At 32.2% G+C, this 25,804-nt stretch overlaps 6 protein-coding genes across 20 annotated transcripts in view; 4 read left to right on the forward strand and 2 right to left on the reverse strand.

Moving 5' to 3' along the window:
• LOC124429824 (paired box protein Pax-9-like) overlaps window positions 1–11,914 on the forward strand; it is a 34,903-nt gene extending 22,989 nt beyond the window's left edge. For 7 of the 9 annotated variants that reach the window (XM_046975531.1, XM_046975532.1, XM_046975534.1 and 4 more), the window contains 4 exons: window positions 2,276–2,496; window positions 8,246–8,492; window positions 9,799–9,967; window positions 10,046–11,914. In XM_046975531.1, the coding sequence (XP_046831487.1) occupies window positions 2,276–2,496; window positions 8,246–8,492; window positions 9,799–9,967; window positions 10,046–10,565 (1,157 nt within the window). In that variant the 3' untranslated portion in view covers window positions 10,566–11,914. Of the gene's footprint in view, window positions 1–1,173; window positions 1,843–2,275; window positions 2,497–8,245; window positions 8,493–9,798; window positions 9,968–10,045 lie in introns of those variants that run through there. The other 2 variants (XM_046975539.1, XM_046975530.1) reach the window with 2 other exon arrangements.
• Window positions 11,915–12,072: 158 nt separating this feature from the next.
• LOC124429828 (LHFPL tetraspan subfamily member 3 protein-like) lies at window positions 12,073–15,765 on the reverse strand. Of its 2 annotated transcripts, XM_046975544.1 has the most exons (5): window positions 15,092–15,744; window positions 14,642–14,836; window positions 13,263–13,350; window positions 13,037–13,191; window positions 12,073–12,728 (listed from the first exon to the last, which is right to left on the reverse strand). In XM_046975544.1, exons 1-5 carry the CDS (start codon window positions 15,303–15,305, stop codon window positions 12,496–12,498), a joined length of 885 nt encoding a protein of 294 aa, XP_046831500.1. In that variant the 5' UTR covers window positions 15,306–15,744; the 3' UTR covers window positions 12,073–12,495. The 2 variants fall into 2 exon arrangements, with proteins under 2 accessions (XP_046831500.1, XP_046831501.1); XM_046975545.1 differs by lacking the exon at window positions 14,642–14,836 and having other exon boundaries at window positions 15,092–15,765.
• A 355-nt stretch (window positions 15,766–16,120) lies between these two features.
• On the forward strand, window positions 16,121–19,006 carry LOC124429826 (pre-mRNA-splicing factor 38). Of its 2 annotated transcripts, XM_046975543.1 has the most exons (4): window positions 16,121–16,418; window positions 16,543–16,910; window positions 16,984–17,389; window positions 18,776–19,006. In XM_046975543.1, exons 1-3 carry the CDS (start codon window positions 16,255–16,257, stop codon window positions 17,367–17,369), a joined length of 918 nt encoding a protein of 305 aa, XP_046831499.1. In that variant the 5' UTR covers window positions 16,121–16,254; the 3' UTR covers window positions 17,370–17,389; window positions 18,776–19,006. The 2 variants fall into 2 exon arrangements, with proteins under 2 accessions (XP_046831499.1, XP_046831498.1); XM_046975542.1 differs by lacking the exon at window positions 18,776–19,006 and having other exon boundaries at window positions 16,984–17,446.
• On the reverse strand, window positions 17,443–20,696 carry LOC124429823 (vacuolar fusion protein MON1 homolog A). Of its 2 annotated transcripts, none has more exons than XM_046975529.1 (7): window positions 20,249–20,696; window positions 19,811–20,133; window positions 19,439–19,613; window positions 19,066–19,350; window positions 18,788–18,978; window positions 18,603–18,705; window positions 17,443–18,521 (listed from the first exon to the last, which is right to left on the reverse strand). In XM_046975529.1, exons 1-7 carry the CDS (start codon window positions 20,522–20,524, stop codon window positions 18,381–18,383), a joined length of 1,494 nt encoding a protein of 497 aa, XP_046831485.1. In that variant the 5' UTR covers window positions 20,525–20,696; the 3' UTR covers window positions 17,443–18,380. The 2 variants fall into 2 exon arrangements, with proteins under 2 accessions (XP_046831485.1, XP_046831484.1); XM_046975528.1 differs by having other exon boundaries at window positions 19,439–19,682.
• Window positions 20,697–21,086: 390 nt separating this feature from the next.
• LOC124429830 (40S ribosomal protein S16-like) lies at window positions 21,087–22,232 on the forward strand. Its single transcript, XM_046975548.1, has 5 exons — window positions 21,087–21,157; window positions 21,292–21,336; window positions 21,429–21,560; window positions 21,791–21,905; window positions 22,005–22,232. Exons 1-5 carry the CDS (start codon window positions 21,149–21,151, stop codon window positions 22,148–22,150), a joined length of 447 nt encoding a protein of 148 aa, XP_046831504.1. The 5' UTR covers window positions 21,087–21,148; the 3' UTR covers window positions 22,151–22,232.
• A 132-nt stretch (window positions 22,233–22,364) lies between these two features.
• On the forward strand, window positions 22,365–25,711 carry LOC124429825 (multivesicular body subunit 12A). Of its 4 annotated transcripts, XR_006943555.1 has the most exons (10): window positions 22,365–22,936; window positions 23,353–23,487; window positions 23,570–23,768; window positions 23,859–24,003; window positions 24,107–24,190; window positions 24,261–24,609; window positions 24,696–24,746; window positions 24,886–25,079; window positions 25,392–25,430; window positions 25,536–25,711. XR_006943555.1 is itself a non-coding variant. In XM_046975540.1 (8 exons), the coding sequence occupies exons 2-8, from the start codon at window positions 23,362–23,364 to the stop codon at window positions 24,919–24,921; spliced, it is 990 nt and encodes a 329-aa protein (XP_046831496.1). In that variant the 5' UTR covers window positions 22,365–22,936; window positions 23,353–23,361; the 3' UTR covers window positions 24,922–25,270. The 4 variants fall into 4 exon arrangements, 2 of the variants coding, with proteins under 2 accessions (XP_046831496.1, XP_046831497.1); XR_006943554.1 differs by having other exon boundaries at window positions 25,392–25,711; XM_046975540.1 differs by lacking the exons at window positions 25,392–25,430; window positions 25,536–25,711 and having other exon boundaries at window positions 24,886–25,270.
• Window positions 25,712–25,804: the final 93 nt, after the last annotated feature.

Here is a 25,804-nt window from a genome sequence, read left to right on the forward strand (position 1 = left end):
TTTTTCTATTTTTTGTCTTCGCCAACAAAAGAGAGATATCATTTTCACTAAATAGAAAAACTTCTTTTACTTATATACAATCATATTTATAAATGAGGTAAATAATGGTGAGAGAGTTAAAGTAAAAAAAAAAAAAAAAGAAAACGAAAAAGAAAGGAACCCCATGAACGTTGAGAAAAAAGAGAAAAGGTGCATACGATATGGCGTTAATATAGGAAGATAATATCAAAATAGGAAGGGATGAGGAGCCGACCATTTATAAGATCATTTTCATTAAAGGAATATCGGCTTATTAAGTACTTATTAAATACTTGAAGAGTTCTTAAAAAGAAAAAAGGAAAAAAATAAGATATAAAAGAAAAACAAAAAGTTCACATACTCGAGAATTTCTTTAAGAAAACAAACACACGTGTGTACAAGAGAAAAGGAGAGAGAGAGAGAGAGAGAGAGAGAGAATCTATTAGCTTAGATGTATCGTGATTGGAGGTAAAGGCAGGTGTATAGAGTTCGGGCAGAAACCTAAATGGCATTCGTGATAGCGATCATTTCCGGTCCGCATTAGTTTACCGTCTCTCGAGCAACGTAAGCAACATATCGGGAATATATATATATATATATATATATATATATATATACATACATAAAGTGCTTAAAGATTGCAACGAAGCATCCAAATGACACTACTTTTCCTATTAATGTCACATTTTCAATGGCGAATTTTTATTTTCCATCATATATGTATATTTAACACCATACATCCACATTTAATATCATACATGAACATTTGACATCGTAAACGTACATTTGACATTATAACTGCACATTTGGCACCATTAATACACACACACACACACCCACATATATATACTTTAATACATATACGCATATGACATGATAAATGCATCAATGAACATACATGAATGAATCCAAAATTGAAATCATACATGTCCATGTATAACACGTACATAAATACACATTGGACATCATAAATCGAGCATATATACGTAGTCATATGTTTTCAATTTACGCAGATGGAACGTTAACGTTCACAGTGTTATGAAATTCTTTCGTTATGGGAGATGAGAAACGTCGGGTTGCATCGGATTCGCTTGATTTAGCGGTGTGCAATTCGGTGCAGTGCAGTGCAGTGCTGCGATGCATAGCAGTGTCGGTGCCGTTGCCGGTACCGGTGTCGGTGCCGATGCCAGTGCCGGTGCATTCAGGATTATTTTTCAAAGGCATTATTTTTCGTGAATTCGGACCAGCTTGATTTTTATGTAGATAGGACCGCCTTCCTGCTTGCTTTTTGCCGTAATAATAATTTGGCCCTCTCCCTCCTCTGGTTCTCCTATACTCGTGCTCGAGACCGCTTGGTATAAGCGCTATAATTTCCTCTACTTATTCCCCTCAGGCCAATTCAGGTAGTAGTTCTTCTCTCTCTCTCCCTCCCTCCCTCTCTCTCTTTTTATCCAAAAATTGTCACAAACAACAATATAGTAGCACAATGTTTACAAAATCAATTCTTTTTTTTTATGGTCAGAAGAATGATTAAAAAAAATCATTAAACTTACATCAACATTATTTGATGGTTCGATAGGAGAATGAAAAAAAATTATTGGCAGAGGATTTGAAATAAAAATTGATGATCCTCTTGAATAGACATCTTCCCGTTAATCCGAGAGAAACAAACTGCCATAAAAATTATAGCCAACCGATCGAAACGTGTCTTTTCAACGATAAAACTTTCAAAATTAGTGTCGAAAAGATAGAAAAGAAATCTCGTTATTTTTTCGTTCGGGATTCTTATGAGATCGATGACCGTTCGAAATCATCCTTTTACTTGTAAGATTTCGCACTTTATATCTATCTGGTTATTTACATACTCGTAAAATGCGGATTTTCAAATTAACGATTTGTTTTTTTTATATCGTCTTTTTTTTTTTAGTACTTGCATTGTGTCGAAGTTTGTCATAAAAAGTACAATAAATATAATATCGACATATTACATATAAATACGTAAATGATACCAAATAAGATCAATATTTTTTATATACAACATTTATAATACAGAATATTTTAAATAATTTATAGTATTTTTGACAAATTAATCGACATTACTTCTTAATCGACTCAATGTAAATAAAATAACAATAATTTATTCGATATAAACGAAATTAAAAAACAAAATAGTATATGTATAAAATCGCTCTCTCCATTTATACTTAGTTACATCGTAAATGAATTATCGTCGTATAAAAATATTTATTTTTTGTAGGTCAAGCAGGAGTGAATCAACTTGGTGGCGTTTTTGTCAATGGCAGACCTTTACCAGACTGTGTACGTCAACGTATCGTACAACTAGCATTAGTCGGTGTTAGACCTTGCGATATCTCACGACAATTACTCGTCTCTCATGGCTGTGTTTCCAAAATATTAACAAGATTTTACGAAACTGGAAGCATCAGACCAGGTAGCATCGGCGGAAGTAAAACTAAGGTTTGTCTATATTTTTTATAATCGAGTCACATTTTTTATTGGTTGAACGAACCCAAAAATATATGCATTATATATCAAAATTATTATTGTTATTATTATTATTATTATTATCTTAATTTGAGACTTTGATCTATATGAGATCAATAGCCCGTATATATTTAAATAAAACGAAGGTCTACATTTAAAAGTTGTGTTCAATTAAAACACTATTATTTCCAAACAAAATAAAACTTTTTGCTAGACTTATTAATAATAATAATAATAATAATAATAGTAATAATAGTAATAATAATAAATATTTTGTATTGTTCATTTGAAAAAAAAGAAAAAAATAAGCAACAACAACAAAATCAAAGAACCGAATGTAGTTAAGAACGGTGGGGGGGAAGAGAGAGAGGGAGAGAAAAGAAGGGGAAAGGTAGATAATATAGCGAGAAGGTAGAGGATGCTTCGGACATTCCTGATGTGATTTTAAGTAAGGCCTGTGTGTGTGCGTGTGTATTTGTGTTGACCATAAGACGCAATTATCCAAACACCTTGCGACGTCCTACATTTGCATAATTTCATGGCTTTTGCACGCTTTTCTTGTTCGCGTTTGTACGTTCGCACGGTACGCCCAGTTTGTGAATCACGGGATGATGTGTGATCATCGTCTTATGGGATCTCATGTGTTAAATTAATCAAGTACTCGATACGAGAATGATTTCGATCTTCTTTTCGGTAGCTCAAGAAGAAAAGGGATAAAAAAAGGAATAACAACTTAAACAGAATAATCTAATTTTTTTTTGTAATATCGGATGAACCAAAAGGTCCAAGGTGATTTTAAAAATCAATCACTCTTTCTATACCTTAGATTAATTTTTTTATTCAGATTGTAAAACTACACAAGCCTAGCTGCAAGCTTCAGAAGTCTCGAGAAACGATAATTGACACATATAACCAATATATGTATATATATATATATATTTTTAGAATTGATTTTCATTGTCGAAAGTACATCAATCATTAACTATATACGGAATACAAAAATTTATATTTATTTGTAATTTTATATACTGGGAAAAAAAATGATTAGTCTAGTAAGTCTCGAGAAAAATAATGAGTAATTGATTTATAAAATCACTTTAGAAATAATTTTGGTCGTAGGACACTACGGCCCATCCTGTATAAACTGAATTTTCTTTAAATAACGACGAAAAAAAATATATTCTCTTCGTTCTCTAATGTGCTTGATAATATCGTAGAAAATGATGAAAACGATTTCGAGTGTAATTCTACTTCAACGCTAATAGATCCCTTAGGCACATGATTCTACGCGCACACACACGCACACACACTAATGACAATATAATTCTACGGTTCACACGTATGAAAAATTTCTTATAGGATGAATCTCTTCCTTGGCATTAGAAAAATTAGAAAACCATGAAAAAATTTATTATAGTAGATATACACCCAATCTTTGGAAATATTACATTTCCTCTTCTTATTCTTGAAAATATGAGATACTTATTGATATCGATTTTATCAGTTTCGCCTAATCATTCGAAGCTTCGAAGATCAAAGAAAAATGAGAGAAAAAAAGAAACTGTCGAGATCTTTATCACGATATTACCTGCATCTCTCTCTCTCTCTCTCTCTCTCTCTCTCTCTCTCTCTCTCTCTCTCTCTCTCTCACTTCCCCTCTCTTTTTCTCACTATAAGAGGTAGATCACAAGATAGTAAACCTTTAAAGTGGCTTTTACGGTAATTAAAGTGATCGATAATTAAAATGATCGATAATTGGATAACGAGTGGTCTCCTTGTTCTTTTTTCTTTTTTTTTTCTCGAAATCGGATACAGCATGTGTCTGTGTGGTATAAAATTAACACTTAGCGCACAGGGATATCCCTTTAAGTCCCTTTTTTCTTTCATTGTCATTTCTTCCATTAAGAAAGCCTACTATTTAATACCGACCAAAAAAGTAAAGTTGTCTGTGATCCTAGGATTCAAACGATACCGGTCTTATAATTAGATTAAAGAAAATGTCTATTATAGTACACCTGTCAAATATGAGACATTAGTGACCAGCTGTTTTCCTAGAAAATCAATTTAAACTTTTGACATTTCGATGTAGGTCCATTAAATGCATACGTTCAGTCAATAGAATCGGTAGGGTAACGAGTAGCGTATTAGATTCCTACACATAGATTCGCGGGTTCGAATCTCACGTAGACACACCATGTTTTTTTTTTTCATAATTTAAAAATTTTTCAAGTTTTTCGACAAAAAATTTAACATTTACATAAATATCGTGTCGATAGAAATTATAATTGTAAACGAAATAGAAAACGAATAGAAATGTAATTTTTTTTTGTATAGAAAATTGTTGATAAAGTATAGAAGGAAACATAGGTAAAAATCAGGGATGAATCGATCTAGAATATAATTTCTAGAAGCTATGCGTATCGTTCAATTTGGCATACGAGCTATGGAATTAATTACCAAACTATCGAGACGATCTACACGTGTTTCTCCCGTACACATGAGGTAACATTTTCGATGCGTGTCCTCGTAAGTACTTTCGCCTGTTATCTGTAAGCATACGCGTGCGCTCCAATACGATACGATAGCGAGAGAGAGAGAGAGAAAGGATAATGGGGCGACATCACGAGAGAGAAAATTGTCTCATGAAAAATGCACGCCCAGTCGAAGGAGCGAAGGTAATAAAGTGGAACGTCATGGGCGATGAAAAAAGGAAAAAAAGAAAACGAAAAAAATCTGCTGCTATCTCTTTCCAACTTTGATCTCTTTCCTTTCTCTTTTCTCTTTTTCGTGGCATTCGTAAATGTAATGCCCGCACCACTCTTTTACCACAGCTGTGAAGGAATCTCTTTTTAACAGGTAGAACAACATTCAAATTTTCCCGCCTTAATGACACGCTTAACTCGTTCGCAAGTTCGTCGATGACTGATTATTATCAGAATGATCCAATCAGTCCGACAAACGAGGTCAATATATATCGATATAAATATTTTTAAATATATATATATATATATATATATATATATATACATATATATATGGAGATCAATTTACATTCTAAACAATAATGAACATTTAAGGGAAGAAACCTGTCTTTATGACACATTTTTCTTTTATTTTTCTATTATTCTTAATTATCGATCGAAACTTTCTGGATCGATGGATCCTTTCGAGTACTATCTACCTGCAGAGAGAGAGAGAGAGAGAGATAAAAAGAAAAACGTTCAGTTTTCCAGTTTTATCAGGTAATTAAGATCTAAACAGACTAGTCTTACGATGTTTACTTTTCAACTTGAATGATTTAGATGGAAGAGAACATATAAAACATATTCTTGCATGAATGAAGTCATTGTTGATTTCTCCTTTTTTCTCACGAATTGCATCGATTTATATAAGTTAATCTGTTCTTAAAGTTCTTGTATAGTTTTCGTTGTAATATAAACTTACATATAATATTTCACATATTAATTATCGATAAGGATGTATACACACGCACATACGGATAAATATGTACATGTTATTCAACGAATTGCATCGATTCATAGAAGTATATATATAGTTTTCTTATGTAGTTTTCATCATAATATAAATTTCTAATCAATATTTCACATATTAATTATCATTTGTTTCTTTCTTTCAAGCAGAATAGAAAAGGAAAGGATCGAAGATCGTTGGTAGTCCTGATAACCTTTATCGGCTAGGATGTGCACACACATACACACGCACGCACGCACGCACGCACGCACGCACACACAGACAGTGTAGGTTCGTGCGGTAATTACCGAGTTGGTCAACCTGTTCGAACGGTTTGCGTTATCTAACGTTTAGCGCCATATGTCCGTCCTGCCAAACCAATTTCCTCGACCGTGTGAGCGAATACACGCGTATGGAGAGGTAGCTCGTAATGTAGGGATAGCTAGAGGTAGTAAGAGAGAGAGAGAGAGAGAGAGATCGACATTAGGACACGTATACACAACGTCGACCGAGGTAATTGTGGCAACGACGACGGAAGTGTCAGATTAGAATCTGAGATGCTCCTGGTAGCACGCGAGGCTTGTCCTAACCCTCTGAAACTATTAGGCTGACCCTCCCCGTCCTCTGCTCTTGCCATAACCGCCCTTAAACGTAGCGTACCTCGACAGTAACTCTCAATCTTTCTACTCGAATATCAGAAATATTACAAAATTGATTACAATTCAATCTTGAGATATATTTGAATATTTTTTGGACACACTATATATATATATATATATATATATATATATATATATAATATACGTAGGTATATAGTGTATAGAGATTTAATCAGAGTGTCTTTTTAACGATTAAAGAAAAAAAGAAAGACAGAAAGGAAAAGAGAATTAAACGCGTCTAAAACTTAGACGCAACCCAAACGCAACCCTTAATTTATAAAATGCAAAAATGATATATAATACATAGATGTAGGTTATACATTAGAAATAAATTTCGAAACAAAAAATATTCGGTAGAAATTAGGGAAGATCGAATTGGCAAAGAAGAAGATTCACTCTTCTTATCTTTCTCTCTCTCTCTCTCTTCCTCCCCTTTTCCCGGTTCGTCGCCTTTGGCACGAGTCGACGATCTCAAAAATCTCGGTATGAAACCGAATAACATTTCCATAACGTTAGCATGAAATTATCAGCGGCGGCTCCTCTCTTGTTGTGTTGTATATACCATTAGTAGTCCCCTCTGTTAAGAGATCATTAGCAAGTCAAATTTGGAGAATCACTTTGAAATTGAGAATCACTGAACTCTCACTACTTTAGAAACCTTCGAAGAGGCTATGAAAATGAGATAAATGATTTTAACAGATGACGATAGGTCTCTATTCTAATTCAAAGAGAATTTTGATGGAAAATAATTAAAATCACTTTGGAATTGACGATTGAGAAACACTGAAGTAACTCTCTCACCTTCGAAAAGACGACGGAACTGGACAGGAATGGGGCTGGCAGATGACGATAGTTCTCTTCCTCGTACTGTCCCAAAACGGAGGTCTAAAATCGAAATAAAGTATGTAGTAGGTTTATAACCCACCTACCGGACTTTAGTTGGTTATCTTGATCGTTGACCCTGGTCTTATGGATCCTCTTCTTCACCTGTGCTCGACATATGCCGAGGACATTCTCTTTCCGTCCAAATTTTCTGTCGATTCGTTACGTTTCATTTACATTTAACTCGATTGAGAAATAAGATGTTGCGACTCGATCAATTTATTCCTAAATACATACCACATTATGAATATCGCTAATAAAACTATTCAGAAACTTTGTATGTATATCTAAAAATGTAAAAGAGAGAGAGAGAGAGAGAGAGAGAGATAACTTATTAGATCTTGGACATATCCTTGGTAGGTAATTTTAGTTAGAAAACTAAAAGGTGGATCGTAAAAGTTAAATATTCGCTCGTAATCGTCCCCCATATAACTATCAAGAATGTAAATGGCTTCTCGTGTGTAAGAAAAAGATAATCCTGAAGTTAAATCTTTACGATCCACTGTAGAATCCTTCCTGAAATGTATCGAATGCGGTATCGCAAACGTTTCTAAGTAAAGAAAAGTGAAATCTAGGAGAGAAGAGAAACATATATATATATATATATAAAGAGATAGAGAGAGAAACGTTTTCGAAGGGTCTCTCGTTAAAATGAAAGTCTCTCTTTTAGAGACCAAGACAGAGTTTATATGTTTATATTGCAATTGCAGCAAGTAGCAACACCTACGGTCGTTAAGAAAATTCTACGAATGAAACAGGAACAGCCGACGATGTTTGCCTGGGAAATACGTGAACAACTTGCTAGACAAGGAGCTTGCGATCCACAAAGCTTACCTTCCGTTTCATCGGTTAATCGAATTCTCAGGGGTGGTGGACTTCATACGGATCATCCTGGAATCGAAGGGAGCTCATCCACTGGATATGCTTCGCAAATCTCTTCCAATGTTGCTTCCAGAGGTACTTTTTATTCTTTTTTTTTTTTTATCTTACAATTTTTTAAATATTTTAGATTAGGGAATTTGTTTTTAATTTTCCTCTGTTTTATTATTCGATGATGAATAATTTGTTAGTTAATAAAAGTGTATTATTATTAAATGTATAAAATTGAAGATTATACTTATATTCTTATCATTTAGTAATAATGTTAGACTATAAACTTTACGCATTAATAATAATGCATATATAAAATAAATATGTGCATATCGTGTACGTATTATTTTCCAAAAATAACTCATTTCTGTCTTATCATTCAGATCATTTTTGTATACCTCCAGGTATTATTATTGTATTGAAAGATTTTTTTTATAGATCATTAAGTTTACCTCAATCAACGGTCCTTTAAGCATCATCTGTCTTTAGCACGAAATCGATCTAAAACTTCATCGAGTCCTCTTCTTCTTTTCTATTTTTTTCGTTTTCTTTTCTTACCCTTCTTCTTTAGCCTCGATTAGCCGCGAAGAAAAAATCTGGAGAAAGTCGATAGTCGAGAAGAAATTTGGTGAAGACTTTGGTACTCAACGTGATTGACTCGTCAGTCTAAGAACACGCAAACTTTGATAAAACTTCTCTGGTCCGAGAGAAAGGATCTTCAAATTTAAATCATTTCTCTTTCGTGACCTATGCAATTTTTACATCAGACGGTTCTTTTTTTTTTTTTCGAACCCCTTAGGGATAGAAATCGAATTAAAATATCGACATTTATTTTATTTTAATTTCGAACGACTCCATGTAACATTAATATCATAATTTATTTTTTCATAAAACAAAATTAACTGTTAATTTATGTGTAAAAAATTAATATATACTTCACGTTATATAATTTTGTTTATTAATAATAATTTAAAAAAAGAATCAAATTATATAAAGGATCAGAGATAAAAAATGAGAGACCACACAGACTGAGACCAGTTGAGCAAATAAATGGAAAGGGTTGCATAATATTAGGGGCACTTGAAATCGCGCCAGCTGACTTCAACCTGATCCACTTATTAACCACAAACGATAAGTTAAAACTTCACGTGACGTATTATAAACTCGAAACAGCCGACTTCTATCCAATAATTAAATTCAGCACGAAAGATTGAAGATAAATATTCGACTTGACGTGACTTTGACAGCTTCTTTTTCAACAGCCAACCACCCAACCAATCTGGCTCAATTTTCATTTTCTGTTCTTTTTTGTTTTTTTTTTTATTTCATAAATAGCTTTAATTTAGCTTTTATAACTAATAGTTATGATCATTTTTTTGTTTTGTTATTATAGAATCGTTAATGAGGACGGACTATCAATTGTTCTACCCGGGTGCATTAGGACCATTACAGATCTCAACGAGTTCAGGAAACAACGGTACACCTTCTTGGAACCCAAGTTTTTATTCGTCGCTATATCAAGCTACAACATTACATTTACATCATGGAATGCAATCATTAACGTAAGCTCAATGTGAAAATATAACAATATAATAATGGGAAAATACTATATAAATATTTGGTTTTTATTCTTTTTTTAGATCTCTAGATGCAGAAAGATTAACCGATCAAAATGGAGTACAAAATCAAGTGGAGTTAAAATCCAGTTCGAGTTCTATGGCAGGAAGTGATGATTCTTTAGACAAGAGCGATCTAGAGGAAAATGCTGAATCTCAGGATCAATATAAATCCTTTCAAAGTGGTAGGATTATATTAGAACTTGGTCAGAAGATAGGAAGCGATCGAAGTGCATTTATAAGACATCCGACACCACCAATAAATCCATTGGAAACAGATAAGCAACAGCAGAATAGCAAACAACAACAACAAAATCAACAAAAAAGAATTATTGAAACAGAAAAAGAACAGACGAGTACAACAGTAACGAGTAATGAAATACCTGTTGAAAATAGACCGGCTCAGGTACAAAAAAAACGAAATCCCTATTCGATAGAGGAACTTCTTAAAAAAGATGAAAAAAAGTCAACCTCAAAAAGGCCTAGGTTGATAAACATAGACGTCGTACAACCATGCGGTATCATTTTGAACAAAGAAATTTAAAGAAAATCTTACAAACAAATCTCGTTTAGATTTTAGGCTTAATGATGTAGTATGATAGGTCTGTGAGATCTCTATAATTTAACTTTTATTATATATAATTTCTAAGTTAACCTTTAAAAGGTTGTTACGTATGTTTGACCAAGGTACATAGACGTCTGAATTCGCCAAATGTAAAGTAAGATGATAAGTAAGAATCCTGTTGATTTTGACCAAGAAGTGAAAATATGAATAAATACATGAATATCGTTGTCCGAATGATTAAACGAAAAGGGTAATAAAGTAACGGCTGTAAAGTATGAGTACACGGAAGACATGAAGATATACATATATATATGCATGTATATGAAAAGGACACACGATGCAGTAAAGCCATAAACGAGTTTGGTGTTGTACCGTTGACACGTTGCACTAGTGTAAAATACTATGAAATGTCAGAGTGACATAAAACAGGCATGAGAGAGAGAGAGAGAGAGAGAAAGAGAAATTATATAGCAACGAGAGAGAGAGAGAGAGAGAGAGAGAGAGAGAGAGAGAATGTCAGTTTTGCGTTTACAACGTTGTAAAAACCTTTTATCCCGTTTTTCATCTCGGTCCAATTAATGCACTATAAAATGCACATTGCCTCGACATCCTGCTGTGGTGTTTTTTCTCTTTCTTTTCTTCTCTTTCTATCTAAAGGCTTCTAAAGAAAAAAAAAAAAAAAAAAAAATAATGTCTCAGTATGATAAGGAATATTTCTAAAACAAGTTTCAATCGTATTTACCACCTTGACAATGTTTTTATTTCAATTAATTTTTAAGGAGGAGATCTTATATCTATTTCGTTGATAGAAAAAGAAATCTAGAAATTAAGACTAATTAGTGTAATTAATGTTTAAAAAGACAAAAGATGGAGATCGATCTTTTTTGTTCGTCCTTTTTTGTTTCTTTCTTTTTTTATTTATCCTAGGAAAATTCTTCAAAGAAATATTTATTATAGGTTTAGAATGAATCGCTGTCACTTAATTGGATAATTGAATATTGCATCCTTCTTCTTCTTCTTCTTCTTCTTCTTCCTTATTATTATTATTTATTTATCAATGATATATTTAACAAAGATGATTTTAATTATAAGATCGGACTTATATATCTTTACCAAGTGTGTGAAAGAAAATAAGGATAACTCAAAGATTCTACTAAATAGTCATCCACAATAACTTTCTTTTTTCTGAGAAAAAAAAATTTGTCGGGTCTTCGAACTCAAAGATGTTAAACTTAATCAATTTTTTCCTTCGATTATTATCGACTAATTAATAATCGTAATCTCAAATTGTCCTGTATAATATCATTAAAATACACTAGTCAAAACGATATCGTTTTTATTAAACTAATTAACAAAACAAACATACCCTCTAAGAGATATATTATTGTTAATTAAAATTTATTTAAATTATTTTGAAATAATTTGGTGGCTTTTAAAAAAATTAACTAATATTTTAAAGAAGGTATAAATTCAATTGTTTGCAGTATTCTCAGCGTAAAAATCATTTAATTTCTTATCGTCGATGTAAACAAAAAATATTTAAAAAAGTTATTACATTTATATAATTATTTATCTAAAGATATATAATAGTATCGAGCAGAATTGAACATTGTTGCTTCTCGTTAGTGAGAGCATTTAAAAATTTATATATATATATATATATATATATATATATCATTTAGCAGCTATATATCAAATTCCAGATAATTTTTGTTCAAAAAAATTCGACGTATAGCCATTACTTAAAATAATAATAATAATAATAATAATAATAATAATAATAATATTAATAATAATAATATAATAATATTAATAATAATATTAATAATAATAAAGATTGTCATGGACAACTACATATATATATATATATATGTACACTCTTGTTCTTTAAAAAAGAAGAAAAATTTGTTCAAAGTTGAAAATTATGTTGAGAATGATTCAAAGTATTCGTTGAAACCGTGTGAACCGGATGAGAAGGTGCTGGTGTGTAAAGACTATGATGAGAATGCGATTTAGCTCTGGACAGTTCACTGTAACGATCTTGTTCAGGTGGTGCTACCAGAAGGACTGGTCTCAAGGACAAAGATTTGCGTGAGCCAGCCACGCTTTGAGCCTCATTTACGTAACCTGGATTGACCTCTCCTGAAAGAAATGCATTAACTTTAGTTTTTCTATAAAGATATTCCCAGAACAGAAATAATAATGTGTATATATATATATATACACTTTATTATTATTAATCTTATTGTGTTTTATTATAATAAAAAAAAATTTATTAGTATGTTAATATTTTATATTTATTTTTTGGTATTATAACAAATCTTTTTACTTTTTTATAAACAGAGTTAATTAGATTAATTCTGAGTTTTATTTATAATAAACTCGTTAATTTATTAATGAATCAAAAATGTAATAAAATATAAATAGATGGATATTATCATGTCGCATACCTTTGTACAAAGATCCATTGTTGAAAGGTTCTGGTTGTAATCTAACATGTCTCGAGGCAAGAATGAAAGCGAGAGCAGCCAAGGTAGTAGCATCAAGAGCAGCAATTGCAGCTAATGGTATAGCCCATCTAACTGCACATGCTCCAGGATTGTACCTGCAAATTCAAATCCAAAAATAAATTTGCCTAATTCAGTTTCTATAGAGAATAAAATAAAAGAATTCTACCTTGATGCAGATGCACCACAAACTGCTCGAATTGCTGGTGAATCCCAGCCAAGCGGATAAACACATACACCAATTGCCATACATATTGCTACAAATCAAAACCAAAATAATAATAATAATAAATAATAATAAATAATAAATAATAATAAACAAGAATATAATAACAACAACAACAACAATAATAATAATAATAATAATAATAATAATAATAATAATAATAATAATAATAATAATAATTGAGATTGACTATTGAAAGACTCAATGTGTTAAGATCACATGACATTTAGAGAAAGGCATTTGAATTGATGAGATTAATCTAGGGAACAGAACTGTTCCATTATGTATATATTGGTTTTTTAATTTAGATATTAATTTTATTGTAACAAATTCTTTATATATATATATATACACTATAGCGAGATAGTTGAGGAAAAAATTAACAAAAAAAAAATTTTTGATTTGTTGAGATTTAGAACATTGAACGTTGAACGTGCTAAACACATCGAGCAAAGTTGATTTTCTTTGGTGAAACCTTTGCATTCTCTCTCAATTCGTTCGCATTTCAAACGGCAACTTTCACCGTGACTAGTTATAGAAACGGAACGAGCGATTCTCGGTATGATACCAACAACACGACAGAGAACTCAAAATACAACGCACGTCACACGCTGCTGCAGCAGCTGCTGGTATCCGATTGCTAAACATGAATATCTCATTTCAATTTTTTTTACTTTTTCGAGAAAGTAATCTCGAGCAACTTTCCATTAACTTTCTTTTCATTGTTATTTCATTTTTTAATAAATAAAAGGAGAAGTTGTCCAAAGGTTCGATTGATCTAAAATGATCGAGGATATTTTGTTTTTTTTTTTCTTTTTTTCGCAGTCGGGAAACATGCGAGTGTCAGAGATCAAACATAACCTAAGTTTAAAAAACGACGACACTATATTATTTCATTTGTAATAAACTCCAACAAAACGCATATGTTAATAGTCGAAGGCGTAGCCAACGGTACATATGTATTATGTGCATACATAAACACAAATACATATATATACATACGTATATACATAAATATCAACGATGGGCTTTTACACATAACGGACTATTCTACATTTTCTGCGCATATACCATAAGAGTCACGTTCTTATCGTAAACCCGATGCACGTTTGAAACCGGATATGTGAAAAGATTTTTAAATTCCATGTAAAATAATACATATATATATATATATATATATATATATATATATATATATATATAGGGTGGGTGGGAGAGGGGGATTGATTGCATCACTAAGCGTTGAGTCGACATAGGAGGATCGTACTTTCTAATATCCTCTCGCAATTGTACAATTTTAACAACATGTATTCTTTGATTACCTGAAACTACCTGCATCCAGCCACAAAGATAAAAAACGGTCGTGCTCTGACAAAAGAAGAAAAGTAGCATCGCACAAATCGAGAGCAATGCAACGATCACTGCAATTCCAACTAATATAGTGCTGGCTCTAAATGGGACATTGGCTATGGTCGAAAGATCGTCTAATCTTCCGATGCATTCCTCTCCTAATTCACCTAAAATTAATTCAATTAAAAGAAAAAAAGAAAAAAGAAAAATACTGATTTACTCAGTTAACAAAAAAGCATTATTTTACGTCGTGAATTTATTAAAAAGTTCGTCAATGGACGAAATTAGCAACATGTCTACGAACTCTAATTGGGAAATAATTTTTTTTTCGATGTATCTACGTTTCAATCGAGCCAATGACACGTATAGAGAAATGTTTGCATAGATAGAAACTTAATAAAGAATTTAACGTCATTTCTTACCATTTCCATAGCTACATCTTGTCCAGAGTCCAAATCTTCCAGGATTTTCGTGTTCCAAATCACCGAGCCATTCCGGTGTTACGAAAGCAACAACACCAATTATGGCGTAGCATATGGTGAAGATACCCCAGAGTACGCCGATCGCTTTTGAATTACGTATGTAATTCGTTGCATACATGTGAGACGACTCGACGTACTCTATTTTTGAACCCATTTCAATGATTCGTAGCTTTCTACGAAGGATGCACGTCGTAATCTATTTCAGTTCATCATCGCATGATATATGTGTGCGTGTGGGTGTTTGTATATATGAGTATACGTTATTTCTTCTTCCTTCATAAATGTCAATGTGTAATAAACGAATTCCTTTTTTTTTTTTTTTTCACTTCGAATCGGTGAGTTCGACGATCGACGTTGCACAAGAAACGATTTGAAATTTGTTTTCTTCTTTTGAATAACACAAAATAACACACTAGTATAGATCACAACGATCACAGCAGTCTATTTTCTTGCATCGTTGTTGCACTCTCCCACAAAAGCCGCGCACTTCCTCCTCCTTCCAATGCGACGATCCTCCTCTTCCAACGACGAACTGAAAGTCTTTCGGAAACGTAAGAAGAAAGACACTCTCCTTGTCTTACAGTTTAAGATGGCGGCCGGTGCCGCCTACGTCGCTAACGTTCAGAAAACGTGAGAAAACGTCAGAAAAGAAGATGCTCGTCAAACTCTCCATGAATGGAGATGACCGTTAAAAAGCTTCTTTTCAAAAAGGCACCTAATGGAGGGAGAAAGACGCAATGAATATTTTTATCCTGTGACGTTCTCACGCGATGACTCTCGTCGCTTTGAGTCATTTATTCTTAGATTTCTTTTCAAACATTTCTTCATTCTATTCCGATGTTATCCAGAGAGATCATTTCTTTCATTTTCACGAACTTGAACGAATTTGTATTTTTTATTCGATCTCGTATGCATTTGAAAAAATGTCGTATATTCGTAAAAGTTCGTCAACGATATTCCGAGTCGTTGACACGTTCATTGAGTAGATGCGTCGAAGATAAAACATTGACTGATCATCGCGTAGACAATGTCGTTGACGATAGTTTTAATAGAAAAGGCGAACGTAGCGCCGCCAGTGACGAGTAATTCAACTATCTGTTAACATGGCGAACCGCACGGTAAAAGACGCGAAATCAATTCGCGGTACCAATCCACAGTATTTAGTGGAGAAAATAATAAGATCTCGAGTTTACGATTCGAAATATTGGAAGGAAGAATGTTTTGCTTTAACCGCAGAGTTACTTGTCGACAAAGCCATGGAATTGAAGTTAGTAAATAATATATTCCATTAACCTCAAATTTCAATTACATTCTTATAGATTTTATCTTACAATTACTCCTGTAAAATAATTCTCTATATAACTTTTGTATATTATTTTCCATTTGTTTAGATACATAGGTGGAGTTTACGGTGGCAATGTAAAACCAACGCCATTTCTATGTTTAATATTAAAAATGTTACAAATACAGCCAGAAAAAGATATCATAGTAGAGTTCATAAAGAACGAAGAATTCAAATATGTCAGAGCTTTGGGTGCGCTTTATATGCGACTGACAGGTTCATCATTGGATTGTTACAAGTATTTAGAGCCTTTGTTCAACGATAATAGAAAACTTAGGAAACAAAATAAGCAAGGTTTTTTCGAATTGATCCATATGGATGAGTTTATAGATGAGCTTCTACGCGAAGAGAGATCATGCGACGTTATTTTGCCAAGAATCCAAAAGCGTCACGTTTTAGAAGAAAATAATGAATTAGGTATGAGTTTTGTGTCTCTTATATATCAAGATACAAGGGATTATCCTTTGTCTTTATACGTTTATCATTACAGAGGCAAAAGTATCGGCATTGGAAGACGACATGGATGAAGGAATTGAAACGTCAGAGGACGAAGATATACCTCCTGTCAAAGAAGAAAGTCGCAAAAGAACGGAAGATCATGATAGAGACAGAGATCGTCACAGAGACAGAGACAAGAGACATTCTCGTTCGGATAAAAAATCGGATAGAGAAAAGCAAAGGTCGCGAAGTAGGGAAAGAGAAAGAGACAGGAGAGAACGTAAACGAAGTAAATCGCCTAAGACTCATTCCTCCTCGCACAAGGATAAAGATAGGGACAAGGATAGACATAGAAGAGATGACAGAGATAGGGATAGAGATCGAGACAGAGAAAGAGACAGGGATCGAAGAAGGGATCGTGAAAGAGCTAGGCATTGACTTGGCAATTGTGCGTGCCTGTAAGATTTTCATTGATATTATTTACGAGATAGGATTAAATAAATTTCATTTCTACAGTTGTTATATTTTCACTATATTCTCCACAGTCTGACCAATAACAGTAATTGCAAACATCGATCCTTAATATGTATTAAAGTTCGTCGATAGAAATGCTACACAGTAGCTTACTTTTATATATTTCCAAATAACGATCATCCCCAAATACATTATATAACTTTTGTATATAATAATATGTACAAATCGTGTTTAAGAAAAGAAGAAGAGAAAAATAAATTCCACATTGCATTTAAGAGTTGCGTTCGTATTTATAAATGTCAGCACGAGTCCGTTAATGTTTGTATAAAAAAATTAAATACGAGTTCCATATTAAAATGCATTATTGCATTTTTTTTCCCCGGTACACGCACACGCACACGCACGGAGCCACGCACACACTCATACCAGATATTAAAATAAATGTCGTGTAGCCTATCTAGAAATACAATCTCTGTGATTATTCATCATCAGGAATATATACATTTGCATAGAAATTCATTCATATATTTCTCAATAGTTATCGCTCTAATTTAATGTAACAATTAAAATATATCACTATATACTTAAAGATAATTGTAAATAATACAACTTCTTTCGACAAGGTGTTAGTGCATCCAGGTACTTTTAACAAAATGTGTTTTGGTGGCTTCATATTTAAGTATGACCAAAACTACTGCGTCAAAATTGCAGATTGTCATTATTATATTTAGAGGAATCATATTTTTTCTTTTTCTTTCTTTCTTTCTTTCTTTTTTTTCCTTTTTCCTTCTTTTTTCTTTTTCTTTCTTTTTTTTTCCTTTTTCTTTTTCTTTTTCATTCAACTAAAAAGAACTTTACTAAATTTGGTATTAATATATGTACTTTGCAATGATGCAAAATTATATACGTATAGTAAATGAAAATTAGATAATCTCGATTAATTGAGACTAAGATTATGCTAATGTCATAAGTTCATTAGAAAGTAGGTGAATTTAATATAAATAGTCTCTCTTCTTCTTTTTTTATCCACTTCAATAGTTTGCTAACTGCATCTATTGCATCAGGCTTTGTAACCAGTGGCTCGAACGTTACATAAATTTCAAAACCCGAAGTTACCTGAAATTAATTTCATAAGATTTTATAAATTAATATTTAATATATCCGTATATCTCTTCTTTCAATTCTAATATGGCTTACCCAGGCCAACATAGTTTCTTTATCCAATTGTTGAAAGATTAATTTCAATGGTCGATTAGGAGAATGTAATCTGTGATGCAGACATTGATACTGTCCGAGCAATCTAAAATATTGTTTACATATAAATCGTTAATATGAGCCTTCAAACGTTTTTTCCTTTTTTTACTTTACAGGTTTTTTCTGACCGTTCTATTTCCTCATCAGTGGTATATGGCGGTTGAAGACCAGGACTCCAAAATTGCGCCGTGCTTTTACATTTGTACAGAACATGCCGCATTTCAGGTAGGCCGATATCCGCGGTCGTAATTGGTGTTTTATTCATGGATTCATTTATCGCTTCTAAACAATTTGTCCTCCTTAATTTCTCCACTATTTTCTAATAAAGATTTTTTAATTACGTTAAATTACGTTAATATTTAATACTTTGAAATAAAATTCATTTTATAATGTTGCTTAAGCTTACTTGTTTAGCTTCTGAAAGTACAAAGAATACGTGTCTATCCACAGTAAGTAATAATAAGCATGCTTGACAATCTTCCGCCAGATACGAGACATGGCCGTGCATATAACCGTTGGCATCAAATTTTGGCAAACATATTGGGGTCCATATTTCGAAAGTCTTAAGGGACTCTGAACTGTCGACCAAGTTTTGTATTAAATGCAAATCCACTGGATGTAAAAAGAACTTATTCATTCTGACTAATGTGACCAGTTGATTATTAGCCAGGAGTATCGCAAAGACCAAATTCTGAAAAATTTCTTTGTAGTTAGATCGTCTCTCGGTTTTAAAATAAGAGAGAAAAGCGTACGTTTAATATAATTAATAATTATTATACCTTTATTTTGCCACAGGTTTGTATAATAGTTTGCGTTATAGAGGCCCTCATTGAGGGAAGTAAAGGCAAACATTTAATAGCTCCTAGAAAGAAAGCAGGTTCTCTATCCATAAAATTCAATAAGTGATCTATCAGTCTTTCACTGCCGCTTAATAATCTTCGCAAATCAAAGTTCCTTCGTAGATCATATACTCGTGTTAATTGAGATTGGGTTAAAACTGAGACTATCTGATTATATACATATCTATAAGAAATTTTTTTTTTTTTTTTTTCTTTTTCCTTTTATTTTTTGTTATATAGAACAAGTATGTATGATGTAAAAAAAGTTTTAACGTCATATAGGGACAATATAAAACAAATAAAACTACATACGTAAGCTGTAAAGTAAGTTGAGGTACACTTTCCAATGTTTTGGAAACTGCAACTAATATTAATGGTCCTTTAACGAAGAAGACAAAATTAGTATCTCCGGCATGTACAGATCTAATCATATCGCTGCCAGCTTGGACAAAGGATACTAGAGCTTGCATAACACCCATTAGTGTGACTAGTTTGTCCTCTGAACTGTATCGAGAATATATAGGTTTTCCTGCTTGACTTAAAATAAATACGTGTTTCCTTTGGGCTAACCAGATTTTACAACGCAACGGATCGGCATCTAAACTACTTTGACCTAAACGATGAGCAATGTCGTCCTGAGAGGAGATGTAATATTAATGAAAGTAAAAAAAGAAAAGGGAAGATAATAACTAAATAAATAAGAGATGAAGTTGTTGCATCTAAATCTCAGCAAAGTATATGAAAACTGACCATATCGGATTCATCTAAGGATTCATCTTTTTTTAAGTCGTGAGGGCTCTTAGCAGTAGGCGTCATAGGAATGTCTTGTACGTCGTCCTGAATTTCCGATATAGTACTTGTCGTACTTTCCTTCATTTGTCTATCGTCGATGCTGCTACTCATTTCTTGTTCGTATTCCTCGAAGCTATCTGTTGTAACGAGCATCGTTTCAGCGGACGCACCCGGCTCTATGCCAGGTTCCGCTATACCATCGTCGATGGTAACACCAGATTCTTTTGTGGCCATTTTTCACGGACGAATAGCCCTGAACACAACCACTATTTCCCACTATTATAAGATTATTATTTTCGACGTACATTTAATGACGGCCTATTAAATGAATTAAACTACAATTATGTACAAGTAGGCGCCATCATGCTTTTTGTCTGCCTCCTTGCATCAGTCTATCTCAAGTTTCTTTCGATAGAGGCAGCATGATGCATACATTTTTTTTTCAAGCTTACCAAACCTTATAAACCGTATACTTTTCAAAAGAAGAGGATTATTTAGATTTTATTTTCGAAACTTTTACATTGATGTATTCTTAACGCACACTTAAAAGTTTATACAAGTAAACCTTAATATATTCAATTTCTAACCTCTGTCATATTACGAGATTAATTAAAGATTATTAATTCTTTTTATAAGTTATTACGTATTTTAATTTCTTTTTCTTTTTTGTTTTTATTTATCGTAAGATAAATCGTGGACAAATTTTGTTTGATCATTTGAATTTTCGTAAACCGGATGATCATGATTTTTCATTTTATATTTTTGACTAACGTAGTAGTAATTCGACATTACTGCCCCACAGCGGATCTACTTCCTTTCACGTAGTTATTTTCCAAGATAGTACACGTGTTTGACAGAATGCAGAAGGTGAATTTGTAATTTCTTGATAAATTTATTCAATAATATTTATTTCATTTTCAATGAAAATAATACAGACACACACACATATATATATATATATATGTATATTATGTACATTTTTTTCTTTTATATATATATAGAAACAAAAGGAACCGATTCATTCCGTGCAAGTTTTCGGACGCAAGGTAAACGCCATAATTTGTTACAATTAAACGCCCTATGACGCTCGTTTCTTTTCTAAACTATTATTGACATACATATATTTTTTTATTTATAGAAAAGTGCAACTGCAGTTGCTTATTGCAAACGAGGCCGTGGAAATCTTCGGGTAAATGGAAGACCATTGGAACTGGTTGAACCACGCGTATTGCAATACAAATTGCAAGAACCTATTTTGCTCCTTGGAAAGGTAACAAGTTTGATATTTGTACATTATTATTTATTAATAATCGAACAATAATTATACAATAGATGAAATCAGATTTATTTGAATACTGACTTTATTCGATGATGTTCAATTATTCCGAATATGAATAGCCATGATATATAGTTCAAGGATTCTGAGATTTGCACGCAAAGTGATGCTTGCATGTGAATTGTTTTTGCAATTACATTGACGAGAATATCATAACCTTTTAGGAGAAATTTGCTGGTGTTGACATCAGAGTAAGAGTAAACGGAGGTGGCCATGTAGCGCAAGTTTATGCCATTCGTCAAGCCATCTCCAAAGCTCTTGTAGCTTATTATCAGAAATGTAAGTGAATTATATACCAACTATATATGTATTCATATATCTTTCATTTTTATTTATCTCTACGTACGAATATTCAGAAATATTCTATCGCATTTGTAGATGTCGATGAGGCTAGCAAGAAGGATATAAAAGATATTCTTATTCAATATGATCGTACTCTTCTGGTCGCAGATCCAAGGAGATGCGAACCAAAAAAGTTTGGTGGTCCAGGAGCAAGAGCACGATACCAAAAGTCGTATCGTTAATATGTTTATCATATTGCATAATGTTTATATCATTGAATAAAAAAGAAGAAAATCTCCCTGCACAGATGTGATTATAAATGGACGACGTGTAATTTTTTGTTTTTCAAACTTTTTCCTAGGCTAGGTAGAAAAAAAAACTGATTTGGATTAGCGCAGATTAGAGAAATAAAAATATATTCCCTTTTCTTCTTCTTTTTTTTTTTTTTTTTAGATTGTAAATGGTATTCTACGAAGAATGATGATATTCTATTTTACATATAGAATTGACCAATCCTGTGAACGAGTTAAGTTTTTATAAAAAAAAAAAAAAAGAGGCATATGCTCTCTGACGACGACAAAGATATTACAAACAATTCAATTAATTTTTCATATTTCATTAAAAAATTAGAACGTTAGTCTGTATGAAAAGAGTTATATATGCGTTAGGTATTTATAAATATATACAGAATTTGATAAAAATACTCATCGAATGAATTTATTAAATCGCTCAGTCGGCAAGCGTGACTAACGAGAGACACCAGCGAAGTCTAGCGACACTGAAGCCGTACTAAGGAAACTTATTCTTCTACAAGAGTTTGAATCTTGGTAGAATCGCATACAAAGATACGAAAGAAGTAATTGCTCTGTCGTGAGAGATAGAGTTAGGGGCTGAGTTGTTCGAAAGAAACTTGACGTGTCGCTCTCATTGGAGCTAATTGATCGGCTAATTAAGAGCTGGTAGAAAAGAAAAACGGCCGACTATGCGGCCATTGTAAATTTTTCAATGCTCTAATCTTTTGAGAGAAGGTGAGTTAAAAAGATAAATAACAGTCAATTGCGTAAATTTATTTATAGATATTGAGCTTTAGCAATATATGTTCACATCGAAATAGTTTTGAAGAGAGTCCAGTTGCTAGAGAGACGTCACAACAAAAGATAAACACAACTTTTATCTCACTTTTTTTCAATGAGAGTCCAAAAAATATAATCAACTTATGATATGAAGATAATATTTTGTGTTTTATTTAATGTAATTTTTTTATCGATCGAAGAAACGGACGAAAGGTCAAGTTATTTTGAATGTATCTTTACGATTTTTATCAAGTATGCGAAATTCGTAAATTACATTCTATCATTGTGTTTCTTCGTTCAAATGGTTATATATATATATATATATATATATATACATATATAATTTATATAAGTAAATAATCTTTTTATAGATTACAGTAATGTCAAAGAAAAGCAGTAGCAAAATGTTAGTTCATCAATTATCTACCGTTCTGCCAGATGATAGACCCATCACTGCCATTAGTATTATTGAGGATATAGAGAAATGTCCACCAAATTTTACAGTCGTAAGTTTTATATTGAGTATTAAGTGACATTATTTTCAGATTATATTCATTTTATTTTTGTACTTATGTTTGTTTTGCAAAGGTATCTAGAACATATGATCAGGATACCGATGCCGATTTATGGAGAGAAACTGGATTATTCATAAAAAAGAAAGGTAGATACATATGCTTTTCGAAGACCGAAGGTTTACCTCATTGCATTGTGGAAGATATCACCATTATCAATGAACGAGAAATGCCTCCAGAAGGATATAGCATTATCTCGCATACCGTAGATTCGAGTGAGTATATTTTTCTAATATCTCCAAATAAATGTTCAAATTTAATAATGTTTGATTTTTCATAATATAATGTAATACTAAATTCTGCAGTGCAGAAGGCATGGAGGAAAAAACAATTGTGTTATAAAATTAAAAACAAGGATTTGTGTTCTAAAGCTGTAACAGATATAATCATATGTAGTAGAATTGTACATAAGGCATCGAAGATGGCACCAAATGGTTTCGCTGCAGCTGGGTATGTTATTTTTAATTTTGTTAACTATTCAAGTTTCTACATCCTCGATTATTATAATAATAGAAAATATTTTTAATATAATTTTCTTTTAACAAAACAACAGTATAATAAATGGAGTATGCGTTTGTTATAAAACCGTGGATATAACAAACGGACAACCAAATTCTCAATCATATATTAACATAGAGTAAGTGAAAATTATTTAGAAATATAACATAATTTGATATTTCTAATGATTTTCTATTTTCTTACCTCAGTAAATTTTTAATGCAAAATGCTTCTCCAAATCCTTCCAATGGAACACCTCATCGAGTACCACCCGAGAGGCCACCTAAACCGAAGTTTTCTCCCAAACCAAATAATGGTATTTATTCTCAAATTGGAACAGCCGCCATTGGAAAGGATACAGACGAATCTAATGATAGGGATTACGAAGTGTTAAGTCCTAGCGCGAGGTTGAGGCCTACGAGACCTGCACCTCAACCTCCCACTACTTCGGTCATTGGTTCCATTCCAATTTATGGTACACTGCCAGGTTCTTCCGATTTAGATGGAGTCCCATTCATTCTCAATCCTCGTCTTAATATTCAGTCTGATTCTGCCAGTGTAAGTGAAAAGTTATTATTAAAGAATAGAAATTTTTATTTGCAACATTTATACATAAATAATCAAAATGTGTCTTTTCTTTCTAGTACAAATTTCCTACAATCAAAATTTGGACGCAAAAAGATTTGGACAAAGAGGTATATATATATATATATACACACACCACACATGCACACACACATATATATATATATTTATTTATTTATTTTTTCTGTTTAAAAGATATACGAACTTCAACGATGATAATAGATTTTGTATTAAAATGATTTATTTCAGTTTTGCTACGATTTTCGTGCGGAAAGAGAAACTTGAAAATACCAATGTGCCAAATTATTTGTATGATAAAATCATACATTTCATTTGTTGTCTATTCATCCGTACTGACTATATAGTCGAGTGTAATAGAGTGCCTGAATGAGTGATTTATACTAATTTCCAACCAAGGGATATCAGTTTATGCATTCTCTATGGTAAGCTGTATGAATTAAACGCTACACACACTTTTCTCAAATACATCTTCTTCCAATGCCCATATTTAGATTTTGATACCAGTGACAATTAGTGTTGTATTTTTATAGAATTGCGTTGTATTTTTATAGATATTAGAAAGTGTATATATATATATATATGTGTATGTGTATATATATATGTATATATACACGTAATAACTGTACCATACGTTTTGTTTAAAGAAGTATTATAGAATATTTAAAGTTGTATTCGGTATATTCCTATGTCATAATCAAATGTGAAATTCAATAAAGCCATTTTTAATTTTACAGACAATTTATAGTTACAACTTCCTAGTAATATGTCTAAAGGTAAAGGAAACTTCACTGAATGACAGTACATACATTCTTTTAATGCAATTTAAGCAGATAAATGCAAAAGCAAATTAATAATTATATATTATATAATGTTATCAGAAACTCGTGGCGTATATCTAGGTGCTGATCGATGGAATACAAGATAATAATTATGATTATTTTCAACTTAGTTCATTGTTCAGGAACGTATCAAGACAAAGTGGAAGATGGTGAATTTCATCCTACAGATAACAGTTTTCATTAATGTCAATACTTAGAAACACTTATACATATTGGCGAGTTATTTTATTTAAAAATATATATGAATAATATTATAAATGTTATCGTTATAATAACGCAATCTTAAAAAATAATCGACTACAATAGAA

Source organism: Vespa crabro, chromosome 16, assembly GCF_910589235.1.
Source record: "Vespa crabro chromosome 16, iyVesCrab1.2, whole genome shotgun sequence".
Lineage (NCBI taxonomy): Eukaryota > Metazoa > Arthropoda > Insecta > Hymenoptera > Vespidae > Vespa > Vespa crabro.

What these genes read in the sequence shown, in the direction of transcription:
- LOC124429828 (XM_046975544.1), bottom strand. Translation starts at nt 15,305, where the DNA reads ATGGGTTCAAAAATAGAGTACGTCGAGTCGTCTCACATGTATGCAACG. An exon ending in AAGATGTAGCTATGGAAATG is followed by an intron (nt 14,837 to 15,091) that starts GTAAGAAATGAC and finishes AATTAATTTTAG; the next exon opens with GTGAATTAGGAGAGGAATGC. An exon ending in CAATGGATCTTTGTACAAAG is followed by an intron (nt 12,729 to 13,036) that starts GTATGCGACATG and finishes CATTTCTTTCAG; the next exon opens with GAGAGGTCAATCCAGGTTAC.
- LOC124429826 (XM_046975543.1), top strand. Translation starts at nt 16,255, where the DNA reads ATGGCGAACCGCACGGTAAAAGACGCGAAATCAATTCGCGGTACCAAT. An exon ending in GACAAAGCCATGGAATTGAA is followed by an intron (nt 16,419 to 16,542) that starts GTTAGTAAATAA and finishes CCATTTGTTTAG; the next exon opens with ATACATAGGTGGAGTTTACG. An exon ending in AGAAGAAAATAATGAATTAG is followed by an intron (nt 16,911 to 16,983) that starts GTATGAGTTTTG and finishes TTATCATTACAG; the next exon opens with AGGCAAAAGTATCGGCATTG.
- LOC124429823 (XM_046975528.1), bottom strand. Translation starts at nt 20,524, where the DNA reads ATGGCCACAAAAGAATCTGGTGTTACCATCGACGATGGTATAGCGGAA. An exon ending in CAACTTACTTTACAGCTTAC is followed by an intron (nt 19,683 to 19,810) that starts GTATGTAGTTTT and finishes AATTTCTTATAG; the next exon opens with ATATGTATATAATCAGATAG. An exon ending in AAGAAACTATGTTGGCCTGG is followed by an intron (nt 18,522 to 18,602) that starts GTAAGCCATATT and finishes AATTAATTTCAG; the next exon opens with GTAACTTCGGGTTTTGAAAT.
- LOC124429830 (XM_046975548.1), top strand. An exon ending in TGCAAGTTTTCGGACGCAAG is followed by an intron (nt 21,337 to 21,428) that starts GTAAACGCCATA and finishes TTTTATTTATAG; the next exon opens with AAAAGTGCAACTGCAGTTGC. An exon ending in TGTAGCTTATTATCAGAAAT is followed by an intron (nt 21,906 to 22,004) that starts GTAAGTGAATTA and finishes TCGCATTTGTAG; the next exon opens with ATGTCGATGAGGCTAGCAAG.
- LOC124429825 (XM_046975540.1), top strand. Translation starts at nt 23,362, where the DNA reads ATGTCAAAGAAAAGCAGTAGCAAAATGTTAGTTCATCAATTATCTACC. An exon ending in GTCCACCAAATTTTACAGTC is followed by an intron (nt 23,488 to 23,569) that starts GTAAGTTTTATA and finishes TGTTTTGCAAAG; the next exon opens with GTATCTAGAACATATGATCA. An exon ending in CTCGCATACCGTAGATTCGA is followed by an intron (nt 23,769 to 23,858) that starts GTGAGTATATTT and finishes TAAATTCTGCAG; the next exon opens with TGCAGAAGGCATGGAGGAAA.